Source organism: Oncorhynchus mykiss, chromosome 17 (assembly GCF_013265735.2).
Source record: "Oncorhynchus mykiss isolate Arlee chromosome 17, USDA_OmykA_1.1, whole genome shotgun sequence".
Lineage (NCBI taxonomy): Eukaryota > Metazoa > Chordata > Actinopteri > Salmoniformes > Salmonidae > Oncorhynchus > Oncorhynchus mykiss.
Genome location: NC_048581.1, coordinates 35999694 through 36024045, shown reverse-complemented (window position 1 = coordinate 36024045; position 24352 = coordinate 35999694). Strand labels below are relative to the sequence as shown.

The following is a 24352-nucleotide window of genomic DNA, read 5'->3' as shown; positions in this document are numbered from 1 at the left end:
TGAGTTTAAATGCATTTGGCTAAGGTGTATGTTAACTTCTGTCTTCAACTGTATATCTGCAGGGGAAAAGGTGTCTGTGGTGGCCTCAGCTGGTCTAATGTGCTTTCTTCTTAAGCTCTGATCCATTTACTCTAGATCTGGGTCCTGGCTCTCTCTGTGTGTTTTGCCTTCACCATCACTATCGGCACCTTCCCGGCAGTCACTGTGGATGTGAAGTCTACCATCGCTGATGGAGGCACCTGGGGTGTGTGTGGGTGTGGGTGGGTGTGGTACATGTATGCGTGTATGTATCTATGATAAGAGCACGGTTTATGAGTCCATATTAGAGTATATGACTTGTCATTTTGCCAGCATTTACAACATGATCATATTCAGTCATTCACAACCAATGAAACACAAATGAACAGACGTGGTCTCTTATTGTACATTGCTCTCTCATCTCAGAGCTGTACTTCATCCCTGTGTGTTGTTTCCTGCTCTTCAACCTCAGCGACTGGGTTGGGAGAAGCCTTACTGCTGTGTGTATGTGGGTAAGTCACCAAAACAATACACTTGTAAATAGAGTGAAAGAAATTGGTCGGTTATAACGGAAGGGCCTGAAACTAACTGATTCCTGTTCAAGTTTTTCATACTGTGAACTAAGGATTCCAGTTTACAGGTCTGGATTACATAGGACAAATAGGAGAAAATGCCCTTGAAAGATTTTGTAGAGATTTTCAAACCTGTTATAGAGCTCACCCTTGTTTGCACCCATTCAGCATCGTTCACACCCTCTTAAGCCTTATCCACGCTCATCTCAGCATTACATTTTCCTCCAGAAAGTTCTCTCTCCTTAAACTTTTGCCCACTGAGCTTTGTCGATAGCACCAGCTACATTCAGGGCAGCAATGTTTTTGAGAGCAGTAGCAACACTTTTGCAGTTGTCCATAGATGTATCGTTCCAAAAATCGGTGGTAGCAAAGATGATCTAAATAATGGGGAAGCACCCATTCTGTTATAGACAGAAGCATGTGACATAACGGACCAATAAGGACTCATCTCTCGACATGTCCAACCCCTCAATTGTTTTTCAAATGGTCCTACAGTGTAGTAGGAAGCTGTGTCCCCTGGATCCTGTAACCAGACACGGGTGTTAGGCCCGAGATGAAGTCGAGGGCCAGCAAACCTTGCCAATAAATTCTATATACCACGGCTTCAAAGCTATTATCACTTTTATACAACAGTTACCAACATATTAAAATAATTATGAACATATAATATTTTAATTACAAATTTGGTTTATTCATAGTACTTCCACGAAGATATAGTCCAGACGTTGCTACCCATGCCCACTGGTAGTTCGTTCGATTTGCATTGTTGCCAGCTATTTCGACTGGTCATTCGTTTGAATGACATCGTTGCCAGCCCATCCGACTGGTCGTTTGTTTGATTAAAAGGTTGCTACGTCAAACAATAATATTTTCTATGGAGGCTCTTCCCCTTTGTTAGCTCGCGAACTACACAGCTAACACAATCACCTCAAACTGAAGCGGGAAAGACCGCAACTAGCTGCATTTCGTGTTGTTTGACCTGTTTTTTTGTAAATGAAAAGGAATCTCCGCACACTGAGGATCAATGCACAATTTTCACTTTAGGCTGAGTTTTCAGTCGTCAAACCTTCATCAGAGCATATAAAAACACACTGACAGAGGCCACATATAGACAATATAAACTCTCAAATAAGTCACACTTTTTCTGAGATAATTGATTACTGATGTGCATCCTGGTGTTTGTTGTACACGGGTGTTGCTCATCACATCTGATTGCAACGTTGCCTATATGTGGCCAGTCATTGTGTGTTTTTGTATCCTCCGATGAAAGTCCGACGACCCAAAGCTAAGCCTAAATACATTTAAAATTGTGCATTGATCTCGAGTGTGCTGAGATTCCTTTTCAATTCAGTTCTACTCTTCATCTCGTGCACTTCAGCAACGGTCGGGTTGTGACAGATTGTAAAAAAAATTCTACCAGTTTTTCTATTGACGTTTATTTTAATACATCCATAAAAATAATGCGGATTCATGATTTCGACTGTCTGAGAAAAGCTGTGTGTTCCGTCCCAACACATTCATTCTCTATGGGACGGTCGATATTGCATGTCAAATGAATGTTGCAAATGTCACAGTGGATGGATAGAAATAAAATGTTATTTGTCACATGCTTCATAAACAACAGGTGTAGACTAACAGTGAAATGCTTACTTACGGGTCCTTTTACAATAATACAGAGTTAAAGATAGACTTGTTTTTTTTATAAATATGTACACCAGGAATAAATAGACAGTGGATAACAATAATGAGTAAAAATAACATGGCTATATACAGGGAGTACAAGTACCAAGTTAATTGAGGTAGCTATGTACATATAGGAAGGTGTAAAGTGACTAGGCAACAGGATATATAATAGACAGAGGCAACAGAGTATGTTGTGGGTGTGAAAGTGAGTGTGTGTGTGTGGGGAGGGGGGGGGGCATATGTAGTGTATGTGTGTGTTGGGGTGTCAGTATGTGTGAGGGTGTGGGTAGAGTCCAGTGTCTGTGCATAGAGTCAGTGCAAACGTTAGTGAAAAAAGGGTCAATGCAGGTGGTCCGGGTAGCCATTTGATTAGCTATTTAGCAGTCTTGTTTAGCAGTCTTATGGCTTTGGGGTAGAAGCTGTTCAAGTTTCGGACTTGGTGCACTGGGGCCGCTTGCAGTAGCGGAGAAAACAGTCTATTGTTTGGGTGGCTGGAGTCTTTGACAATTGTTTGGCCTTCCTTTGACACCTCCTGGTATAGAGGTCCTTGTTGGCAGTGAGCTCGGCCCCAGAGATGTACTGGGCCGTACTCAGCACTCTCTGTAGCGCCTTGCAGTCGAATGCCTTGCGGTTGCCGTACCAAGCGGTGATGGAGCCAGTCAACGGTGCAGATGTAGAACTTTTTGAGGATCTGAGGATAAGAAACACAATTTAATAACAGGTGCAGACATATTTCTGAAAATGTGAGGACAATCAGTATTGTGACAAGATCAGTACAGGACCCATGGTCATTAGTATAGAAGGGGCTAGACTAACGTACTATTCATCAGTTGCTTACTGCTCCACCCCCCCACAAAAAAAAAAGAAATCCCTTGAAGATAAATATACTTGATTTTGCAAACAAAATCTGTGATGTTGAAGAATCAGAACAATAAAGGTTACCCATAAGCCTTTACTGACGTGGTAAATTTACCATCTGAGAGAAAAATACAGGTCAACACTGAACTACCCTGAATATAAATAACTACCTTATCTTGTGGTGACCGGCTTAAAACATACACAGCAGCAATGTTTTATTGAACATGCACTTGAGTGCTTTTCATTGAATGTGAATGTGGTGTGTCTGGCATCCCTCTACTTTCAGCCTGGGAAGGACAGCAAACTGGTGCCCATTCTTCTGGTGGCCCGTGTGATCTTCGTGCCGCTCTTCATGCTGTGCAATGTTCAGCCCCGCTACAACCTGCCTATCTTCTTTGAACACGACGCCTGGTTCATCGTCTTCATGATAGTCTTTGCCTTTTCCAATGGATACCTGGCCAGCCTTTGCATGTGCTTTGGGCCCAAGTAAGACCTCTTGCCTGGGCACAAACCCAAATAGATAAACTTTCAAGGTACCGGGCAACATTTTACTCTCACAATGACTCACGCTGTGAGCAAACTAACCATTTGCTATCTAAAATTTGACATAGAAGGGATTAGTAAAAATACAACATTTCTTTATTAACAGAGAAATCCCATTGAGAGCTAGGCCTATTTTGAAAGTACACAAATTATACAAATTATACAAACACAACGTAATAATGACATAATATTTATAATCAATTTAAGAAAAGCAATTCACATTCCTCAACAAGGAGCAGGTAGCCTAGCGGTTAGAGCAGTAACCGAATGGTCGCTGGTTTGAATACCCGAGCCGACAAGGTCAAAAATATGTCGATATTCCTTTGAGCAAGGCACTCAACCCTTATTTGCTCCAAGGGTGCTGTATTACTATGGCTGACCCTGTAAAACAACACATATCACTCCACCCATCTGGTGTATGTGACAATAAAACATCTTACTAAATTGAACTGCCCTAGAGGTAACGGAGCACCAGGGTGCAGAGGTCTGCAGATCATTCCATACACAGGGTGCAAAATAACTGAATGCTAATTTCCCCAGTTCTGTAGAGATCAACGGGACCCTGTGATCAGGTCTGGTGACTCGTATAATTGAACAGTGAAGTATGGTACGGTGGACGTTTGTGCAAGAGGGCTATATAAACAAAAAGAGAGCAGTGTATCGATCTACGAGACGGACAGCTTACTTTCTGCAATAGAATGCAATGATGTGTACTGAACCTGTCACCTGTAATAAAGTGAAGTGTGGTGTGGTAAACTGAATTAAATGGTTTCAGTGTAGTGGCACCTGCAGTCGTATAAATGGTGTCACTGTAGTCTAGCAATTGCAGGAAAGTTGACTGATTGATCTGCTTTCTGCTGTTCAGAAAGAGTCATTATCTATTTCTAAAGAAGAAGCCCATTTTTATTCTCAACTCATCCATATGCTTTTTAAAAGATGCATTTTTGTCAATCCAGATGCCCAGATATTTATAAGCAGGGACACGATCAATGTGGGCACCATAACCCAATTACCAGTCACCTGATCCAGATTCAGATAACTTTTTTGAATGTGTAAAGATCTATCGACAGTGTTGAACGCTTTAGACAAGTCAATGAATAGAGCAGCACACTGTTTCTTCCTATCCAAACAATTTACTCCATCATTTAAAACCAGTGATGCTGCCGAGAAGGTGCTATGCCCTGGTCTGAAGCCCGACTGATGCACATTTAGAATAGATTTTGAAGTAAAGAAAGATCTTGGCTGAGCATTAGTCAAGGATTCAAACATTTTAGCTAGGCAAATAAAGTTTAGAAATAGGGGGATAATTATTAAAGTCACAATGTCTGTTAGAAGGACGAGGCATAACACACATGGTAAACGCTAAGCAATTCTGTACTACCAAGCAAAAAGGCATTAACTGCTCATAGCGTGGAACTGAGAAAAATGGCTTTCATTTCATTTTTGGAACTCCTGTCTATTTAAAATGTTATGGTTAGTTTACTCACGTTGCAAGGGTCATTACGAGAGAAAAATGTCTCCAAGGTTGACAGAAATGAGGTTGCACCAAAAATCTTACCACACCTGATCGGCTGTCATTCTCTCTCTCCACAGAAAAGTTGCTGCTCATGAAGCGGAGACAGCTGGAGCCATTATGGCCTTCTTCTTGTCCCTGGGTTTAGCTCTGGGAGCATCCCTCTCATTCCTCTTCAGAGGCCTGGTCTAAAATGGCGCCCTGTAGAGAACATGACCCCAAAACCCCAAATTGACCTATAAAACTTGCATGGTAACAAATTTAAATGTATTTGTCTCTTTTTTAAACAAACGATACTGATTCACCTCAAATCTGGTCTTCCAAAGAACGAAAGGTGGTACGCAGCTCAAGGCCAGGATTCAAACTGATAGCACTTTGTTGGCTATGCGCTATTTAAAGGTAATTTTCCGATTGTACCGACATATACAGCGTTTACCGTGAATGCGGTCTCCGTGAACACAGGAACATTACCTTTAACAGCCGGTAGTGTGAGGATTATTTTGTTTGAAAGCTACCAAACTAACTAAAACTGAATTAAGTAAAGCATTTGTGAAATTAGGCATCTACAGGTTCCTGCTATCCATGGGAGATCACATGCAATTCAGTGCTTCCCTTTTTGATTCTGTAGTATTCCAATTTGAATTCTTATGAAGCCATGAATCCTTATGAAGCCATGGGGTGGCAGGGAGCCTAGTGGTTAGAGCATTGGACTAGTAACCGAAACGTTGCAAGATTGAAATGCCGAACTGGCAAGGTAAAAATCTGTAATTCTGCCCCTGAACAAGGCAGTTAACTCACTGTTCCTAAGCCCTCATTGAAAATAAGAATTTGTTCTGACTTGCCTAGTTAAATAAAGGTGATTTTTTTAAAAATTTGCTCAATACAAAGCAAACACAATTTATGGCTATATACGTCATTTATTGGCAAATATATTTAATCAGTATGAGTGAAATATACAGTGTAATCAAATCAAATCAAATTTTATTTGTCACATACACATGGTTAGCAGATGTTAATGATAGTGTAGCGAAATGCTTGTGCTTCTAGTTCCGACAATGCAGTAATAACCAACGAGTAATCTAACCTAACAATTCCAAAGCTACTACCTTATACACACAAGTGTAAAGGGATAAATAATATGTACATAAAGATATATGAATGAGTGATGGTACAGAACGGCATAGGCAAGATACAGTAGATGGTATCGAGTACAGTATATACATATGAGATGAGTAATGTAGGGTATCTAAACAAAGTGGCATAGTTTAAAGTGGCTAGTGATACATGTATTACATAAAGATGCAGTGGATGATATAGAGTACAGTATATACATATACATATGAGATGAGTAATGTAGAGTATGCAAACATTATATTATATATATTAAGTAGCATTGTAGCATTGTAGCATTAATCATGAATAACACAATCCCTACAAGAAAGTGATGTGCAGTAAGATCGACTCAGCGAGATAACATTGCAACGAGCAGCACGTCAGATATTGAGATGAGCATGAATCTGCCAGTGGGAGGACCTATAGGAGGACGGGCTCATTGTAATGGCTGGAATGGAATAGATGGGAGTCAAACATGTGGTTGGATACCGTTTCATCCCGTCCTACTATAGCTCCTCTCACAGCCTTCTCTGGTATCTGTGCATGTGCATGGGGGCACATCACGCTGCCACAATGGGACCAAAACAGCTGGGGGGTCAAAACAAAATCATTTTAGCCTTGTCCATCAACACTCTTAGTTGTTGTGTAAATGTACCTGATATAGTGTTTACTTTGGGCATGCAACGTCATCTCACTGAGTCTACCTTTAGTCATGTGCCCTAACGAGCTGACAAAAACATGGACAAAGCCAAATCAGCTCCAGGCCATGGTCATTTTGACAGCCTCCATTTTTTATTTTTTATTTTATTTTTTTCTTTACCCCTTTTTCTCCCCAATTTCGTGGTATCCAATTGTTGTAGTAGCTTTTTGTCTCATTGCTACAACTCCCGTACGGGCTCGGGAGAGACGAAGGTTGAATGTCATGCGTCCTCCGATACACAACCCAACCAGCCGTACTGCTTCTTAACACAGCACGCATCCAACCCGGAAGCCAGCCGCACCAATGTGTCGGAGGCTACACCGTGCACCTGGCAACCTTGGCTAGCGCGCACTGCGCCCGGCCCGCCACAGGAGTCGCTGGTGCGCGATGAGACAAGGAGATCCCTACCGACCAATCCCTCCCTAACCCGGACGACGCTAGGCCAATTGTGCGTCGCCCCACGGACCTCCCGGTCGCAGCCGGTTACGACAGAGCCTGGGCGCGAACCCAGGGACTCTGATGGCACAGCTGGCGCTGCAGTACAACCACTGCGCCACCCGGGAGGCCCTGACAGCCTCCATTTTTGTTAAGAAATTACACAAAGAGCTTTGTTACAATGACTGTCGTTGCAAACTGCCATATCGCCATGATTTTTTAAAACGTTGCTTACGGTAGTGTATTGTTAATGTCTTAATGGAGTGTCACAAAAACAGTATGGTTTTACTTAAAATTATGACAGTATGATTAGCAGCCTTTAAAAGCCTACTTTACAGTAGGAGGAGATGAGGAACAATAGTGCGGAAAAATAAGTCCACCCCTAGCTTCAATAGCTGGTGTTGCCTCCTTTGGCTGAAATAATTTATTGTAGCAATTTCTTTGAACTGTCTATCAATCTCTTATATCGACTGGGAGGAATTTTTTCCCACTCTTCTTTACAGTACTGTCACGTTCGAAGGATTTCTTGCATGCACGGCCTGGTATATAATAGAATTCATGTTTGACTAAATGATGGCAAGTTGGCCAGGCCCTGAGGCAGCAAAGCAGTCCCAAACCATAATGCCACCTCCTCCATGCTTTACGGTTAGTATGAAGTTCTTCTGTTCAAAGGCAGTATTTTGTTTTCACCACAGCATTGAGGCCAAAAAACTCCACCTTTCACTCATCTGTCCAGAGCACATTGTTCCAGTAGTTTTGGTCTTTACCCAGGTGTTGTCTGGCAAACGTCAGTTTCTCTTGATATTCCTTTTTGAAAGCAGAGACTTCTTCCTTCCTGACCTCCCATGTTGGCCAAATTTGTGCAGTCTCTTTCTGACAGCACTTCGATATTGATTGTGGCAAGAGAGTTCTGTCGATGCCTTGATGTTACCCTGGGGTTCTTCGAGACTTGTATGAGCATCTTTCGGTCAGCTGAATTTGGTCGGACGACCTGTCCTAGGTAGATTGCCAGTGGTCTGTAATTTTCTCAATTTGTAGATGATCCATCGGACAATGGAACGATGCACTTTGAATTGCTTGGAAATGGATTGTAATGCCTCTCAGACTCACGGACATCAATAATCTTTCTTCTGAGGATATTTTGATATTTGCATGATGTTACCACACTCAGACCAAAGCAGACCAAGTTTCTAAACTTTCTGGAAGGTGGGACCCTCCCAGGGTAATCTATTGATTTCCTAATCATTTGCACCTGTTTTGGTGCACCCGATCCTAATTTTAGCCACTTTAGGTGATGGTAAAGGTAGGGGTGTACACATTTTTTCTGCATAAGGAAATTAAATTTTTGTTTATTTTAATTGCATGACACAAGTACTTTTTTGTGTGTGATTTGTTAAATTGGGTTACCATTTATCAATGAACGTGGTTGGAATTTTACGAAATAGGCTTGACCCAGCATTGCATGCATGCAGCCGCCACTTCAAATGAATGAATGAAATAATACAAATAATTGAGGGTTGTTATCTACAAGTAAATGGAAGACTATCAGAAAAAGAGCAGTACGGCAATGATCAAACATTAATGCACAAGACTAGTGTTATATGGATCATAGAAAGCAAGTGAAACCTTAATCGAACATAGCACGAGCTCATTGCCAAGGCTCAGAACTATTTGAACGTTAAGCATTGTTAAATATCCAAGCTGTGTCCCAAAACTATCATTACTGAAGTTGCACTTGAAAACCTGTTATTTACCGACTGCCTCAGACCACTCGTAGAACATCTTAAGGGCGTTGTTAGATGCATTTTTTTTTCGGACAACTTCACAACCATTAAACTATGTAACTGTTTTCAAGTCACTTTTGGCCTCATGGTGAAATCCCTGAGTGGTCTCCGGGTCTCCGGGAACTGAGTTAGGAAGAACGCCTGTATCTTTGTAGTGACTGGGTTTATTGATACACAAAGTGTAATTAATAACTTCACTATACTCAAATGGATATTCAATGCCTGCTTTTTTTGCCCATCTACCAATAGGTGCCCTTCTCTGTGAGGCATTGGAAAACCTCCCTGATCTTTGTGGTTGAATCTGTTTGAAATTCACTGCTTGACTGAGGGACCTTACAGATAATTAATTGTCTGTGTGGGGTTTGTCTGTGTGGGGTTTCGATTTTGAAAGAACGTGACAAAGGTACCAAATGCAAATTGATATATGTGACACATATGTGGCTCTCTGCAAAATCACCGGATGTTTTTGGAACTACTGAACATAACGTGCCAATGTATGCTGAGATTTTTCTACATAAACATAAACTTTATCGAATAAAACATACATGTATGGTGTAACATGAAGTCCTATGAGTGTCATCTGATGAAGATCATCAAAGGTTAGTGATTAATTCTATCTCTATTTCTGATTTTTGTGACTCCACTCTTTGGCTGGAAAAATGGCTGTGTTTTTCTGTGACTTGGCTCTGACCTAACATAATCGTTTGTGGTGCTTTCGCTGTAAAGCCTATTTGAAATCGGACACTGTGGTGGGATTAACAACAATATTACCTTTAAAATGTTATAAGATACTTGTATGTTTGAGGAATTGTAATTATGAGATTTCTGTTGTTTGAATTTGGCGCCCTGCACGTTCACTGGCTGTTGTCATATCGATCCCGTTAACGGGATCTCAGCCCTAAGAAGTTTTTAATGGCTGGGTGAAGAACACTAGAGAAGGAACAGTGGTTGGCCAGTTACAGTTAATGTTTGTAAAGGAATCAATGGAACGGAGTCAAACCAGCCTCCTCTGTTGATCACGTCTGTAAAAGAATCAGCTACCTGAGGGCAGGTCTGCCTGTTTTTTTGTGTTCTGTTCTTTACAGAACCCCAATCTGTTGTGGGAACTTTTATATGATACTGCAATGTTGGTTCAATGGAATTTTGCCCTCAGCATCACAACACTCAATATTTGTATTCTACATTACCATGTAAAGACAGTTTGAGTTGTTTGCCACACAAATAGATAACATATTATAAGCCTTATCCTAATCATAAAGGCTCATACATGCTTTTAACAACTAATACCACTTCATAATTGTAAGTAAAGTGTTTAATGATAACTAAACTACATGTATCAAGTCAAATTGTATTTTTCACATGCGCCGCATACAACCTTGTTGTGAACTGCTTACTTACGAGCCCTTAGCCAACAATTTTCTTTAAAGTAAGTAAGAAACATTTGCTAAATAAACTAAAGGAAAAACAGTAACACAATAAAATAACAAGTACGGCTATATAGAGGCTATATTAAAGGGGTACCGGTACCGAGTCAATGTGCAAGGGTACGGGGTTAGTCGAGGTAATTGAGGTAATACAGTTGAAGTCGGAAGTTTACATACACCTTAGCCAAATACATTTCAACTCAGATTTTCACAAGACAATGCAACAGTTTTTCCTGTTACGACTAATCTAATGAGCTAACTCTCTTGGCTACTTGTGCTCGTGGGACAAAAATTAATGGCAGGAAAGTGGCCATATGATTCATTTTCCCAGCAAATTGGTCTGAAACAAAACAAAATCCAGATTGTGACTTTAAATGAGAGCCCAAAACCTAACTTGATATATGGACGCACAACTTTGACTTTAATTTAAATCATGTTTTGTTGACATCAATAAGGATTTGGTAAAACAAAGTGAGAAAGAATGACAGATGTTGAATGGAATGTTTTAGTGATTGCATGACATGCAGTAGAAGAGTCCCTAGCCGACCTGGTTAAATATTTAAAACAACTTCCAATGTTTGTGTTCAAGGTGCATTTGATTTAACTTGATGCTTGCAATTTTGGGGCTATTCTATTTATTCCATACTAGGTAGATTAAATATAATGTAATGCAAATATTTCAGTCATTAGTCATTATTGAGGTTGTTGTCTTTTTTACCACTCCCATTGAACACAGATCACTTCAGATAAGTCCCTATTGGTCTTTGAACTTCAGCTGTTGAGACATCGCTCGCCGGTGAACATAGTTCTGACAGACGATTGCAAGTAAGTGTTTACACCTTTCCTTTAGTTTATTTACTTTTAGTCAAATGATTTGTATAATTTAGAGACATAATCTTTCCTCAGTTTGCCATATTTAGAAAGACCACACACTCACCAACACCTATCTTAGAATAACAGTACAAAGTAAAGCACAACTAGACCGTTTAGCTTTTCTCACACCATGTGGACACATTTGTCAGTCCAGCAATGATCAATAATATGGACAATTAGCTCCATTCTGCATGTTTCAGCAACTTTTCCTCTACTGTAGTGTCTTATTGTTTGGTTATGTGTAATTATTGTCGCCTGTTATTGTGAGTGACAGTGGACAAGTAATTCTACACAGCATACATTGTTGAATATCGTTTAACTGCAGCTGACATCTACATGGATTTATTGTATTAATGATTGCACATTAGTAGACTTTGACAGAGAGCTAAAGCAAGTATCAAAAATATGGCAACATGTTGTATACAACAAGATAAAGCTTTATCCTTCCTCCATGAATTACATTTTGACAACAATACTTAATTTTAAAAAATGTAAATCACTTTCGTTTAACCAGGTAGGCCAGTTGAGACCAAGTTTTCATTTACAACTACGACCTGGCCAAGATTAAGCAAAGCAGTGCGACAAAAACAACGTACACATGGGATAAACAATCGTACAGTCAATAACACTTAAGACTTGTCTGATCACTCTATAATGACACATATTGTTTTATGACACAATATTGATATAGCTGATGTTTGGGAAGTAAGAGCTTTTAATTAGCTTTTTTACATTTCGTTCAAGGGAAGTACAATAAAGGTTTTCCTGTTTGCACGTTGAAGTCCTTCAGCTATTTCATCCAGGGCAAAAACTCATGGTCTATATCTTTATCAATCCAGTTAATGATTTCCACTCGGAATGCTCATGTGTACTAAATCAAATCAAATCCAATTGTATTTGTCACATACACATGGTTAGCAGATGTTAATGCGAGTGTAGTGAAATGCTTGTGCTTCTAGTTCCGACAATGCAGTAATAACCAACGAGTAATCTAACCTAACAATTCCACAACTACTACCTTATACACACAAGTGTAAAGGGATAAAGAATACGTACATAAAGATATATATGAATGAGTGATGGTACTGAACGGCATAGGCAAGCAGCAGTAGATGGTATCGAGTACAGTATATACATATGAGATGAGTAATGTAGGGTATGTAAACAAAGTGGCATAGTTTAATGTGGCTAGTGATACATTTTTTACATCAATTTCCATCCATTTCCATTATTAAAGTGGCTGGAGTTTAGTCACTATGTTGGCAGCAGCCACTCAATGTTAGTGGTGGCTGTTTAACAGTCTGATGGCCTTGAGATAGAAGCTGTTTTTCAGTCTCTCGGTCCCTGCTTTGACGCACCTGAACTGACCTCGCCTTCTGGATGATAGCGAGGTGAACAGGCAGTGGCTCGGGTGGTTGTTGTCCATGATGATCTTCATGGCCTTCCTGTGACATCGGGTGGAGTAGGTGTCCTGGAGGGCAGGTAGTTTGCCCCCGGTGATGCATTGTGCTGGCATGCATAGAGCCTTACATAATATTTTGTTACATGTTAAAATGCCATCAAATATTCCTTAAAATCAAGTCACACATTTCATTTTAACAGTGATAATTCAAATCTGACTCTCGCTTCTTGTGCACTTCAACAGCAAGAGTATCAGAAAATATTTCACAGCCTGATTATGTAAAAGAAAACTCATTGTAGTCGTAAACTAGGCATGCTAAAGGAACGTTTCTAGTGTATGCAAACAACACCTTTTTAGCCAGCAATAATATGCATTACATTCTCTCCTATAACTAGTCATTGAAAAATATACTTGTCTATTTAAGGGGGAAGAATAAATGTGACATGATCTTGTAAAATCCAACTAGCACAGGAATAATCAATTGCGTAAAAGAGAAACTGCAGCGCAGGCAACAAGGACTTCTCCAAGAGCTCTTCAGCTCAGAATACAGTGTCGTGGAAATTTCCTGTATTACCAAATAAGGAGAGAGCAAACCACACACAAGTCAGAGTCATATTATAAAGTCCATCTTTAATTATGAGCTTCACCATAGCCCTGTGACTCTCAGATCAATTCAGTGTCTATAAATTAATTGATCTGAGAGTGCTTACAAAACAGTTCTTAGTATCATTTATAGCCAAGACACACCCATCTCAACTCACATGACGAATAACAGATCTTAGGAACATTACACAAAGAACATTTTACTTGAAAGAGGAGTATCCCATAGCTAGATAGCATTAGCTATAAATTATTGTTCAGTTTGGTCTCCTAAACTAAGTTCCTTATCTCGTTCTTGGTACCACTTCGGACCAAAACATTACCTCATCCAATGGCATATATCAATTTTAAATTCTAGATACACCCATCTCAAATACACTCCCTCCTGGACAAGCTCACCGAGACAGTGAGCCTCTTAGGTCATATACTAGATCAAGATAAGGGCAACCTCAGAGGGGACATGTAATAGTTACAGACTATTACTCGCGACATATGCATAGTTTCCTGAAACGAGTCACAAATATACTATGTAGGCCTACTGTCAGTATTTTTTTTTTAAAATAAGATGTCCACATAAGCTTATGTCTAATGAGTCAATATCCGGCCATACCATGTATGATATCCGGAGGGAATCCACAAACGATTTGTGCATGTAAGAAAAATATGGATTTCACATTGTTAAATTATTGACCATGTTCTGGAAACTCAGAAATGCACCAAAAAATGTGCTTTCAAAATGTGCTTTCAAGATCCGGATATGGACCTCAGCCCAGAGAAGTTTCATATCTTGAATGTGCTGAGAGGACTGTGGGTTAGAGGGATACGATTCTGAGAAACCGTTGTCGCCACACAATTGACTGTGACTTCATTGTGCCATTGCTAGATATGTTTGTTTATTTATTTACCTAGTTTTAACTGTTAGTTTGTTTTGCCAATATCTAATTTTTTTGTCAGGTTAAAGCTTCTGTTATTTTCAAATATCAGTTCTGAGTCCATATCAAGAAATGTCCATGTGTGATATTCTGAGTAATATTATAAATATCTAAAAGACGCATCTGGATTCAGAATTTGTCATTATATGGTGCATGTCCACAAAACTCAAAATATGCATTGGAAATGGTCTGTATTCTCTAGAACAGTGGCTCCCAAACTGTGGAGCGAGAATGGTCGGCAGGGGGGCGCAGTGGTCCCCCCCCCTAAACTTAGTCCGGCTTAAAAGTTGTAATAGTAGAATGCCCAAGGTGCAATTTCGAAATTGGGGAGTGCATCATCAGTTTTCCTCTCGTCATGTCAGTCATTGTATACCTTTAGAGAGCTATTCATGGAAATGTCCAGACCAACTAGCCCATGTCAGCTAACATTGTTTTGCTAGTTTTTTTAGCCCACATATTTTGTAGTAATTTTCGAGTCAGTCAAATATAAAATTCAAAAGGCACTCACACATCTGAGCAATCTCTTTGCAGGTGCATGGCAACAGTTGAACAAGATGAAGGACAAAGGAAACCACACACTGCTCTTGGTAGTATCACTGATATTTAATAAGTTTATGTATCGGCCTCACGGCCTTCGTCAGAGCTTTTGTGAATTTTTTACATTTAGCATCCTTATGTAGACCCTGCCCCACCCACATCCGTTCCACGCATGGAAAGGGGTTGGAGGCAAAGGAAAAACAAATAAGTGCTACCAAAAGAAATAAGCTTTTTGTCCTGAATACAAATCATTTTGTTTGGGGAAAATCCAACGATACACATCCCTGAGCACCACTCTTCATATTTTCAATCATGGTGGTAACTGCATGGTGTTATGGGTATGCTTGTCATCAGCAATAATAATTAGCCTAACATGACAGTAGCCTAAATTATTCTTCAAAATAACCCCACCGTCTTCAGCTGGAGCTCAGGCTTAGTGGTTCTCATTTGAACCCTCAATGATATTTTGTAAAGAAGAGTAACAGTGTGTTTTTGCACAATATCTTAATTCAACTGGGTCTAAATATTGTATGACATATCTGCTGACATATCTGGAGCCTAAGTTTAAACTGATACAATTACCTAGATGACAAAGAACAGGCCTATACACACAAATGTACATTTACATTTTGGTAATTTAGCAGACGATCTTATTCTGACTTGTTGTTTATTGACTACAGCTCAGCGTTCAACACCATAGTGCTGACCCTGGGACTAAACACCTCCATCTGCAACTGGATCCTGGACTTCCTGACCCAGGTGGTAAGGGTATGTAACAACAAAACTGCCACGCCGATACTGAAAACACCTGGGCCCATCAGGGGTGTGTGCTTAGTCCCCTCCTGTACTCCCTGTTTCCCCATGACTACGTAGCCAAGCACGACTCCAACACCATCATTAAGTTTTCTGATGATACACCGATAACGATGAAACAGTCTATAGCGAGGAGGTCAGAGACCAAAACTGGCCAATGCTAAGAACGCAATAACACATTTGTTGTTAAAGATTAGGCTACTTAAATGATGTACAAAATGAGGCCTATTATTAAATATTAGGCCTACTTTTTTGTATTAGTCTTTGGATAGGCAAGATCAACCACAATTGCTCATCACTTAACATTCTCTAAGAGTTATCCTAGCCATGATTAGGCTACTATTTATCTCAGTTTGGATTAAAAAAGAATAGGGGAGCCTCCCTCATGATTTGAGGTTTTCTTTCAAAAAATCTCTACTTACTTTCACAAAAAATTGTACCGCATGTACCTTGTATTCAATAGGGTAAATGTTATTTTGCTTGGGTGTGGCATTCGTCCATCGTTGAGCTAGTGAAACGGCTAGCTTAGTTAGCGGTGCGCGCTAAATAGCGTTTCAATCAGTGACGTCACTTGCTCTGAGACCTTGAAGTAGTAGTTCCCCTTGCTCTGCAAGGGCCGCGGCTTTTGTGGATAGATGGGTAACGATGCTTCGTGGGTGACTGTTGTTGATGTGTGCAGAGGGTCCCTGGTTCGCGCCCGGTTACGGGCGAGGGGACGGTCTAAAGTTATACTGTTACACTAACACATTTTGATATTTCACAAGGACTGCCACGTCTTTGCAAAGCAACCCCTAAAATCCTTTATCAAATCAAATGTATTTATATAGCCCTTCTTACATCAGCTGATATATCAAAGTGCTGTACAGAAACCCAGCCTAAAACCCCAAAACAGCAAACAATGCAGGTGTAGAAGCACGGTGGCTAGGAAAAACTCCCTAGAAAGGCCAAAACCTAGGAAGAAACCTAGAGAGGCACCAGGCTATGAGGGGTGGCCAGTCCTCTTCTGGCTGTGCCGGGTGGAGATTATAACAGAACATGGCCAAGATGTTCAAATGTTCATAAATGACCAGCATGGTCAAATAATGGTAATCACAGTGGTTGTTGAGGGTGCAACAGGTCAGCACCTCAGGAGTAAATGTCAGCTGGCTTTTCATAGTCGATTATTCAGAGTATCTCTACCGCTCCTGTTGTCTTTAGAGAGTTGAAAACAGCAGGTCTGGGACAGGTAGCACATCCGGTGAACAGGTCAGGGTTCCATAGTCGCAGGCAGAACAGTTGAAACTGGAGCAGCAGCACGGCCAGGTGGACTGGGAACAGCAAGGAGTCATCAGACCGGGTAGTCCTGAAGCATGGTCCTAGGGCTCAGGTCCTCAGAAAGAGAGAAAGGAAGAGAGAGCGAATTAGAGAAAGGATACATTAATTCACACAGGACACCGGATAAGACAGGAGAAATAGTCCAGATATAACAGACTGACTCTAGCCCCCCGACACATGAACTACTGCAGCATAAATACTGGAGGCTGAGACAGGAGGGGTCAGGAGACACTGTAGGCCTAACTCCTAGGTCCTGCTTAACATCACACAGCTTTCTCTCAACTCAATCCTGCCAGCAACATCATTCCATTCTGTTGCGTCAGACATGACTACTCCTACTGACTTGAGATAGTTGTATATGTTTGATTTGGAGCTACGGTCTGTGTAAATACAACTGCGCCAGGAAAATGTATGTAGAATTATGCAACATTGATGCCTTGCACGTCATGGTACAGTGTACTGTGTGCTGTAGACCAACAATGCATTTGGATTTTAGTGCACAGTTCATGTGTTTTTAAGAGAGAGTTTTCCTGATTTTGCACAGTGTAGACAAGGCTGTACATAGGCTATTGGTTGACCAAATGGTAGTGGGCTCTATACTCATTTGCTTACCGTGTAATGTTTAGAGGCTTGGAAGGTAGGGTTATTGCATTTATACACCTAAACTATTTGTTTAGATTTTTACATCTGCACCCTGTCTGACTGATCATTATAGCCTAGCCTACTACATGCACAGTACTTTTGTGCAACACATAATTGTCTTGATACATGTGTAGCGTGGCATATGTGAGTGCTCTACTGCTGACGCTCAAGCCCCTTAAGTGCAGGGAGTAGAGCACTTGCTGAGTTGCATTTGCTAACCAGAGGAACACAAGACCTAGGCTAAATTTGAGAAAAGGAGACGGTTTTTAAAGAAAAAAGGTCTGTGAATGTGCATGCCTGGGTGAGGGAGGGACAGAGAGAGAGGGAGGGAGGGACAGAGAGAGAGAAGGGGGACAGAAAGAGAGATGGAGGGACACAGAGAGAGTGATAGAGAGAGACAGGGAGGTGTGGTTCTCATTTATTTCACCCCAGAGACACAGGGCAATGAAAAAGGTAAAGTAAGGAAGTTATTGATAAGGTTGAATTGCATATTGTTAGAATGATTAATCTAATCAGACCATCCATTTTGACCAGTATTGTCCTAAGACTGAACAGAGTAGGCTACCTTGTGAGATTTTATAGCCTACAGATCCCAATAGAAAATGTAATGAGGCCCGTACAGTTATTAAGCAGATAGAGAAAAATAATGTAGCTTATTCATTTTAAGTTGTTATTCTTTTGATACATCACAGCTCTCTTCCCCTTAGTGTGGGGAATATGGAAAAGCGTGTCGGGAGGCTGTGGGGCAGAGTAGACATTAAGATAGCGCCAGTTAGTCACTATAAGCTTCTGAAACGCACACATAGTTGTGCTGGGTGGAGTGAGGGCTTCCCTGATTTTGGGAGGAGTCAACATCTGAGTTCTTAGAATGTCCATTAGCCTACCTCTCAACTTTAAAAAATAAGAAGATCTTGACAACTGTCTGGAAATGGGTAGTTGATGATACTGAGTCTGTTGCTGTAAGTTTTTGATCTCTCATTATCACATTGCATGATGCTCTCTCTGTCTAATGCCTTGATGTTTGGTAATATTACGAATATCAATCTTACATTGTACAGGAGCAAAAACAACTGTAGCCTAGGCTATTAGTCAGTATGCTACTGAATAGCATGCAAAGAGTCAGCAGATCTTCATTTCAGTCATTCAATTGAAGTTTCAGCACTGTGGAAATGTAGTCTAACCCTAGTTTTCAGATCTCATAGCCCCATATTCATTCAAATACATTTTTTTATTCCACTAGCCCAGTTTAAGTTCCTAAAACCCTCTTTGCATTTTTTCTCTAATGTAGTTGATAAAATAAAATGCAATAATATGAGTTTGTTTTCTTGTATTCCTCGACATGACTAAAGAGAAAAAAACATAATGTTTTTCAATCCAACCCATTTCTTTCAGGTTTGGTGCTGAAGTGTGGAAAAGGGTGATAGTAATCACTGAAGATAAATAATGACCGTCCACGAGCCAAAAGACAAGTGAGTAGCAGCCTCCTTTATGTGTTCAGTGTGTATGGTGACATCTTCACATTTTGACAATGCGCCCTCAGATACAGTATCAAGTTTCTGTGACACACTTGGTTACTTCTCTGCACCAAATGGTAATGTAACCGCTATGTTAGCCTTTGGATTGGAAGTGTGTTACGAGTTCCCCTAAGGGAGTTAACTCTTCAGGGACTGTGGTTAGCGGGCTCACCTTGAGGTCAGTCAGACGTCCAGGGTTCCCCCAGTGGTTGCACATAGTCCTGCAGAAATGACTAGAATTTGCTTAATTGAATCCCCCACATTTTGTATCATAACAGTCAAGTAATTACCATTCTACCTTTATAATTTCTATGGGCCTACATAATATGGTATTTTTTGTCAAATTACAAATAACGTCTGTAACCCTAGTTTCCTCTACTCTGTCCTCCAAAAGAAACAATGGCGTGTGGCTGATATTTTTCATGCTGGGCTTAGGAACGCTCCTGCCATGGAACTTCTTTATGACAGCCACCATGGTAGAGCACACAATATTTTTTTTATCATCTACCTTAAGATTGTGAATAATTAAAGAATATATTTCAACGATACAATGCCAGAGCTTTTAGTGAAATGTCTGTATCAATTTCTAAATATGTCTCAAGTCTTACTTTTCAGATCTTCTTGATAGCCAATGATTATTAACAGAAGTACTGATAACCCCTAATCTACTCATTATAATAATTAATGATGGTTTTAAATTAAATAGCATTTTATAGCATGCTCAATGTGCTTCACATAATTGTATATTTTATATATTATTGTATTTCTTCCACTAAAGATGTATAGCACCCACAAGGGTGATGCATGGCAGACATGTTGTGCCAGAACTATCACCACACATCAGCAATTAACAAAAATTAAGTGGCTGTCCTCTGTCTGTACAGTATTTTAGCAGCCGTCTCAGAGACCCCTCCCAAATGGGCACCAGCCTGTCAGGCAATGGGACCGGGGCAGAAGGGAACAACCGTAGCCTTTTGGAGGCCAAGTTCAATAACGTAATGACACTTTGTGCCATGGTGCCTTTACTGGCCTTCACCTGTCTCAACTCAGTCCTGCATCAAAGGTTTGTCCACCACCCCAACCACATCTTTCCTAATGCATTAAAGCACTACTCCAAAAATGACATCTTGAAGATGCACTACAGCTATCTTTTACCTTTTCCTGTTGAAAAACAATATACCAAGTATAAATGCAGTCATGTACACGCACAAGGGCGAGATGGGTCCCGTTATGTCTGGCGAAAACCAAACACTGCATTCCACAGTAAGAACCTCATACCAACAGTCAAGCATGGTGGTGGGAGTGTGATGGTGTGGGTATGCTTTGCTGCCTTAGTACCTAGACGACTTGCCTTAATAGAAGGAACCATGAATTCTGCTCTGTATCAGAGAATTCTTCAGGAGAATGTCAGGCCATTCGTCTGTGAGCTGAAGCTGAAGCGTAGTTTCGGTCGTGCAGCAAGACAATTATCCAAAACACACAATGAAGTCTACGTGAACATTGCTAAAAATCAACAAATGTGAAGTTTTGGCCCACTCATTGGCTAGAATGGTCCCACCTGATCTCTCCTCCTCCCACCTGCCTTCCATCTTTGAGGACATGTATTTCCATTGTGAGAGCAGTCACTAGAAGTATCTTGCAAATATAATAGACCATATTTGACTGGAGTAGGACTTTAATCTTTTGCTGGACATCTAATATGATAATGTGTGCATGTATTGAGCAGGCATGTTTAGATTTCCTTTGGGGTTCAACTTAGACAATTGTACCCTTTTTACACTATCTTGCCGACCCAAGCTGCACTGTACTAGAGCAGATATATTATTTTCACATTGTCCTTTCTAGGACGGTTCCAGCAACTACAGTGGCAACTACAGCATTTCAGCTTGGCCCTGATGTGTACACTGTGAAAAGTGTACTAGGCAGGAGAAACACTCGTAATAAGCATAAGATTGACCTCAGATATTTCACTTCAACTCTCTAACTCACAGGATTCCTCAGAAGTTTCGGATCATGGGCAGCCTGGCAGTGATTTTGGTGGTGTTTCTTCTGACAGCCATTTTGGTTAAAATAGAGATGGCACCCCTCCCCTTTTTCACGTTGACCATGATCAAGATTGTCATCATAAACTGTGAGTTTTTGCGGCCTTTCTAGTGTCCCTTTTTTGCCTCCTTCCTCCCTCTTTTTAACGTGTCAAATCTTCCCCCCTTCAATCCTCTGAGTTGTCCTGAAAGTAGAACTAGTCCTCAACACCCTCAATGTAGTATGTCTTTATTTAAGATTTTACATTTTGTTCATTAGCAGACGCTCTTATCAAGGGTGACTTACAGTCAGTGCATTCAACTAAGGTAGATAGAACAATCACATATCACAGTCATTGCAAAGAATAACATTCCTCGCTAAAGCATCTATCAGTAAAATCAGTGCTTGTAAGATAAGACAAGTGTTAGTGCAAGAATGACAAGTAAGGTATTCGTTTTAGGGGGGAAGTCACAACGCAGAATGTTGGTCGCACCTTAATTGGGGATAATGGGCTTGTGGTAATGGCTGGAGTGGAATAGGTGGGATTTGTCTTGGAATATTCTAATCAAGTGAGAGAGACTTTGTCACTTCTTCAAACAATCATCTTTATTCAATATCGATTAATTATTGCAATAGTGAGCCTAGTCGACCCCACACCCTTGAGTGTTGTACCGAGTAACCTAACCTTTACACAAATGCAGAATACTATTTTTAGCTGACACTAAAAATGCTTAGTCATGATTGGATCCACACATCCCATGCAGATTGGGGCATCATAAGCCACTCTGGGTTCATCCTGTCATTATCTGCACGTGGGTTGTTGTCTTAACCCCACCCTGATTTAGTTTACCAGATGATTTTAAGACAATGAGGGATTGTTCTACTCCCTTAGCTATCTCTAGTAAAACACATTATTGTCTATTTAATGCAGTCTTTAACTAATTTGTCAGCTCAAGTCATCTCTGGTGACCATACGCCCAGATTATTGGAGTGATGACCATAAAAACACAGACACTAGTAGAACAGAAAAGTCTTACTATTATAAATCAGGTAAATACATAATTCTTCCTTCACAGATGTCATCAAACACATGTGTCTGATGCCATTCCATTTACTCCGTTCCAGCCGGTCATGAGGCGGACAGTCAAAAAATGTTTTATTAAAGACTATCAGAAAGAATGTTGGTACTAATTTATTTTGATCCAAAGCCATGAATGAGTGAGTAACTCATCTGTATGTACAGTAGGTGCAGAGGCTATAGTATATGACTGCCCCAATATTTAGCAGACATCACTTGCTGCTTAAATTCAGTCAACACATATATCTTAAGAATCTTCTTAGGGATAGGAGTCCCGCTAGCTAGCAATTCAAATAAATAATCATAAATATTATGGATTTTAAAAATGTATGTACATATAAGTGTCTTATATCAACTGAAAGCTTACATTATTGTTAAATTATTGTTAATCTAACTGCACTGTCCGATTTACAGTAGCAATTACAGCGAAAACATGCCATGTGATTGTTTGAGGATGGCGCCCCACATCAAAATATTTTTCCATCGGCACAGGTGTGATACAATCACAAATAACGATTAAATATCGACTTACTATTTGAAAATCTTCCTCTGATTTATCATCCAAAGGGTCCCAGCTATAATATGTAGTGTTGTTTTTGTTAGATAAAATCCTTCTTTATATCAAAAAAAGTCTGTTTAGTTGGCGCCATCGATTTGAGTAATCCACTCGTTCAACTTGCAGAGAAAGGAATCCGAAAATCTACCCCTAACCTTTCTTTCAACAAGTCAAAATATGTTTCTATTTACTCCTCAGATACCTTAAAATGTAATCAAACTATAATATTTATTTTGGAAAGAAGTATGTTCAATAGGAAAACGATTTCAGCAGGTGCGTAATGTCTTCATGGCACGCACAAACACAAATTTCCAAGACGCTGTCCCTAAACTAAAACTGATATTTCCTTTTCGTTTTTGAAGATACAAGCTTGAAACCTTGAACGTAGACTGCTGACAACCTATGGAAGCCATAGGAATTCTATCCAGGGAGCTAATTTGCAATATGACCTTTCTCTTGCAATCCGAAGAGGATGGTCTCTCTTAAAAAAATAATTTTGGTTGGTTCTCCTTTGGATTTTTCTCCTACCGTATCTATTGTGTTATATTCTCCTACATTATTTTAACATTTCTGCAAACTTCAAAGTGTTTTCGTTCCAATGCTACCACTTATATGCATATCAGGCTTCAGGGCCTGAGCTGCAGTTTACTTTGGGCTTGTCATTCAGATAGGAAGTGGAGAAAAAAAGGGGTCTAGCCCTAAGAAAAATATCAAGAATACATTAGGGAATCCAATATGGTGTAGCAGTGGGATGTTTTGATTGTCTTGTCCCATCCCTTGTATATATCGTTTCTTTCTTCGTATATATTTTTAATCTCATTTTTCCATCTACGGACTGAACATACTTTCCTGCAAACCACCTCGCCCAATGCGGTATGAATCTGCTATTTTTTATACTTTAGAACCGTAACCCCCTTCAAGTTAGCCAGCTACTAGCTAGTTGTCAGTTAGCCAACATCGTTAACTGAGACATCTGCCAGCTTCCGCCCGGTCAACTCCCAGCCTGCACAGCCAGCCTGCACAGCGCAATATCAACCCAGAGCATATCGGACTGCATTTCTCCACCATATCTCCGGATTCCTACCACAAGCTCTGAACCTTTACTCTGTATCGTCACAGTTAGCTAGCTGCTATCCGAGTGGCTACTCCTGGCTAATGTCTCTGTCCCGAAGCAAGCACCAGTTAGCCTGGAGCTAGCCTCGAATCTAGGCCCATCTCCCGGCTAGTCAAATAGATCTATCAAGCAATTCCTGGGCTTCAATTACTTTGCCCATCCATCACGACTGGTCTGCCGACGTAACCGTTCGAGGGGGTTTCAACAGGCTCCCCCGTTGCGACGTCACCCTGAGGCCCATCTGCTAGCCTGCTGCTAACCCCAGCCTGCTAGCTGTCTGAATCTCCGTGCCTCCAGCTTGCCTAGCTACTC

At 40.5% G+C, this 24352-nt stretch overlaps 2 protein-coding genes across 8 annotated transcripts in view; both read left to right on the top strand.

Moving 5' to 3' along the window:
* The window catches only part of LOC118940404 (equilibrative nucleoside transporter 1-like), a 28724-nt gene extending 23281 nt beyond the window's left edge, over positions 1-5443 (top strand). For all 3 annotated transcript variants that reach the window (XM_036949809.1, XM_036949808.1, XM_036949807.1), the window contains 4 exons: positions 136-244; positions 445-530; positions 3418-3617; positions 5268-5443. In XM_036949809.1, coding sequence (XP_036805704.1) covers positions 136-244; positions 445-530; positions 3418-3617; positions 5268-5379 — 507 coding nt within the window. In that variant the 3' untranslated portion in view covers positions 5380-5443. The remainder of the gene's footprint in view (positions 1-135; positions 245-444; positions 531-3417; positions 3618-5267) is intronic.
* A 5771-nt stretch (positions 5444-11214) lies between these two features.
* Positions 11215-24352, top strand: part of LOC110493173 (equilibrative nucleoside transporter 1) — a 32934-nt gene continuing 19796 nt past the window's right edge. The window contains exons 1-7 of one of the 5 annotated variants that reach the window (XM_036949819.1): positions 11215-11232; positions 11380-11468; positions 15668-15755; positions 19149-19225; positions 19665-19746; positions 20155-20333; positions 21262-21401. In XM_036949819.1, the coding sequence (XP_036805714.1) occupies positions 19200-19225; positions 19665-19746; positions 20155-20333; positions 21262-21401 (427 nt within the window). In that variant the 5' untranslated portion in view covers positions 11215-11232; positions 11380-11468; positions 15668-15755; positions 19149-19199. The other 4 variants (XM_036949820.1, XM_036949817.1, XM_036949821.1 and 1 more) reach the window with 4 other exon arrangements.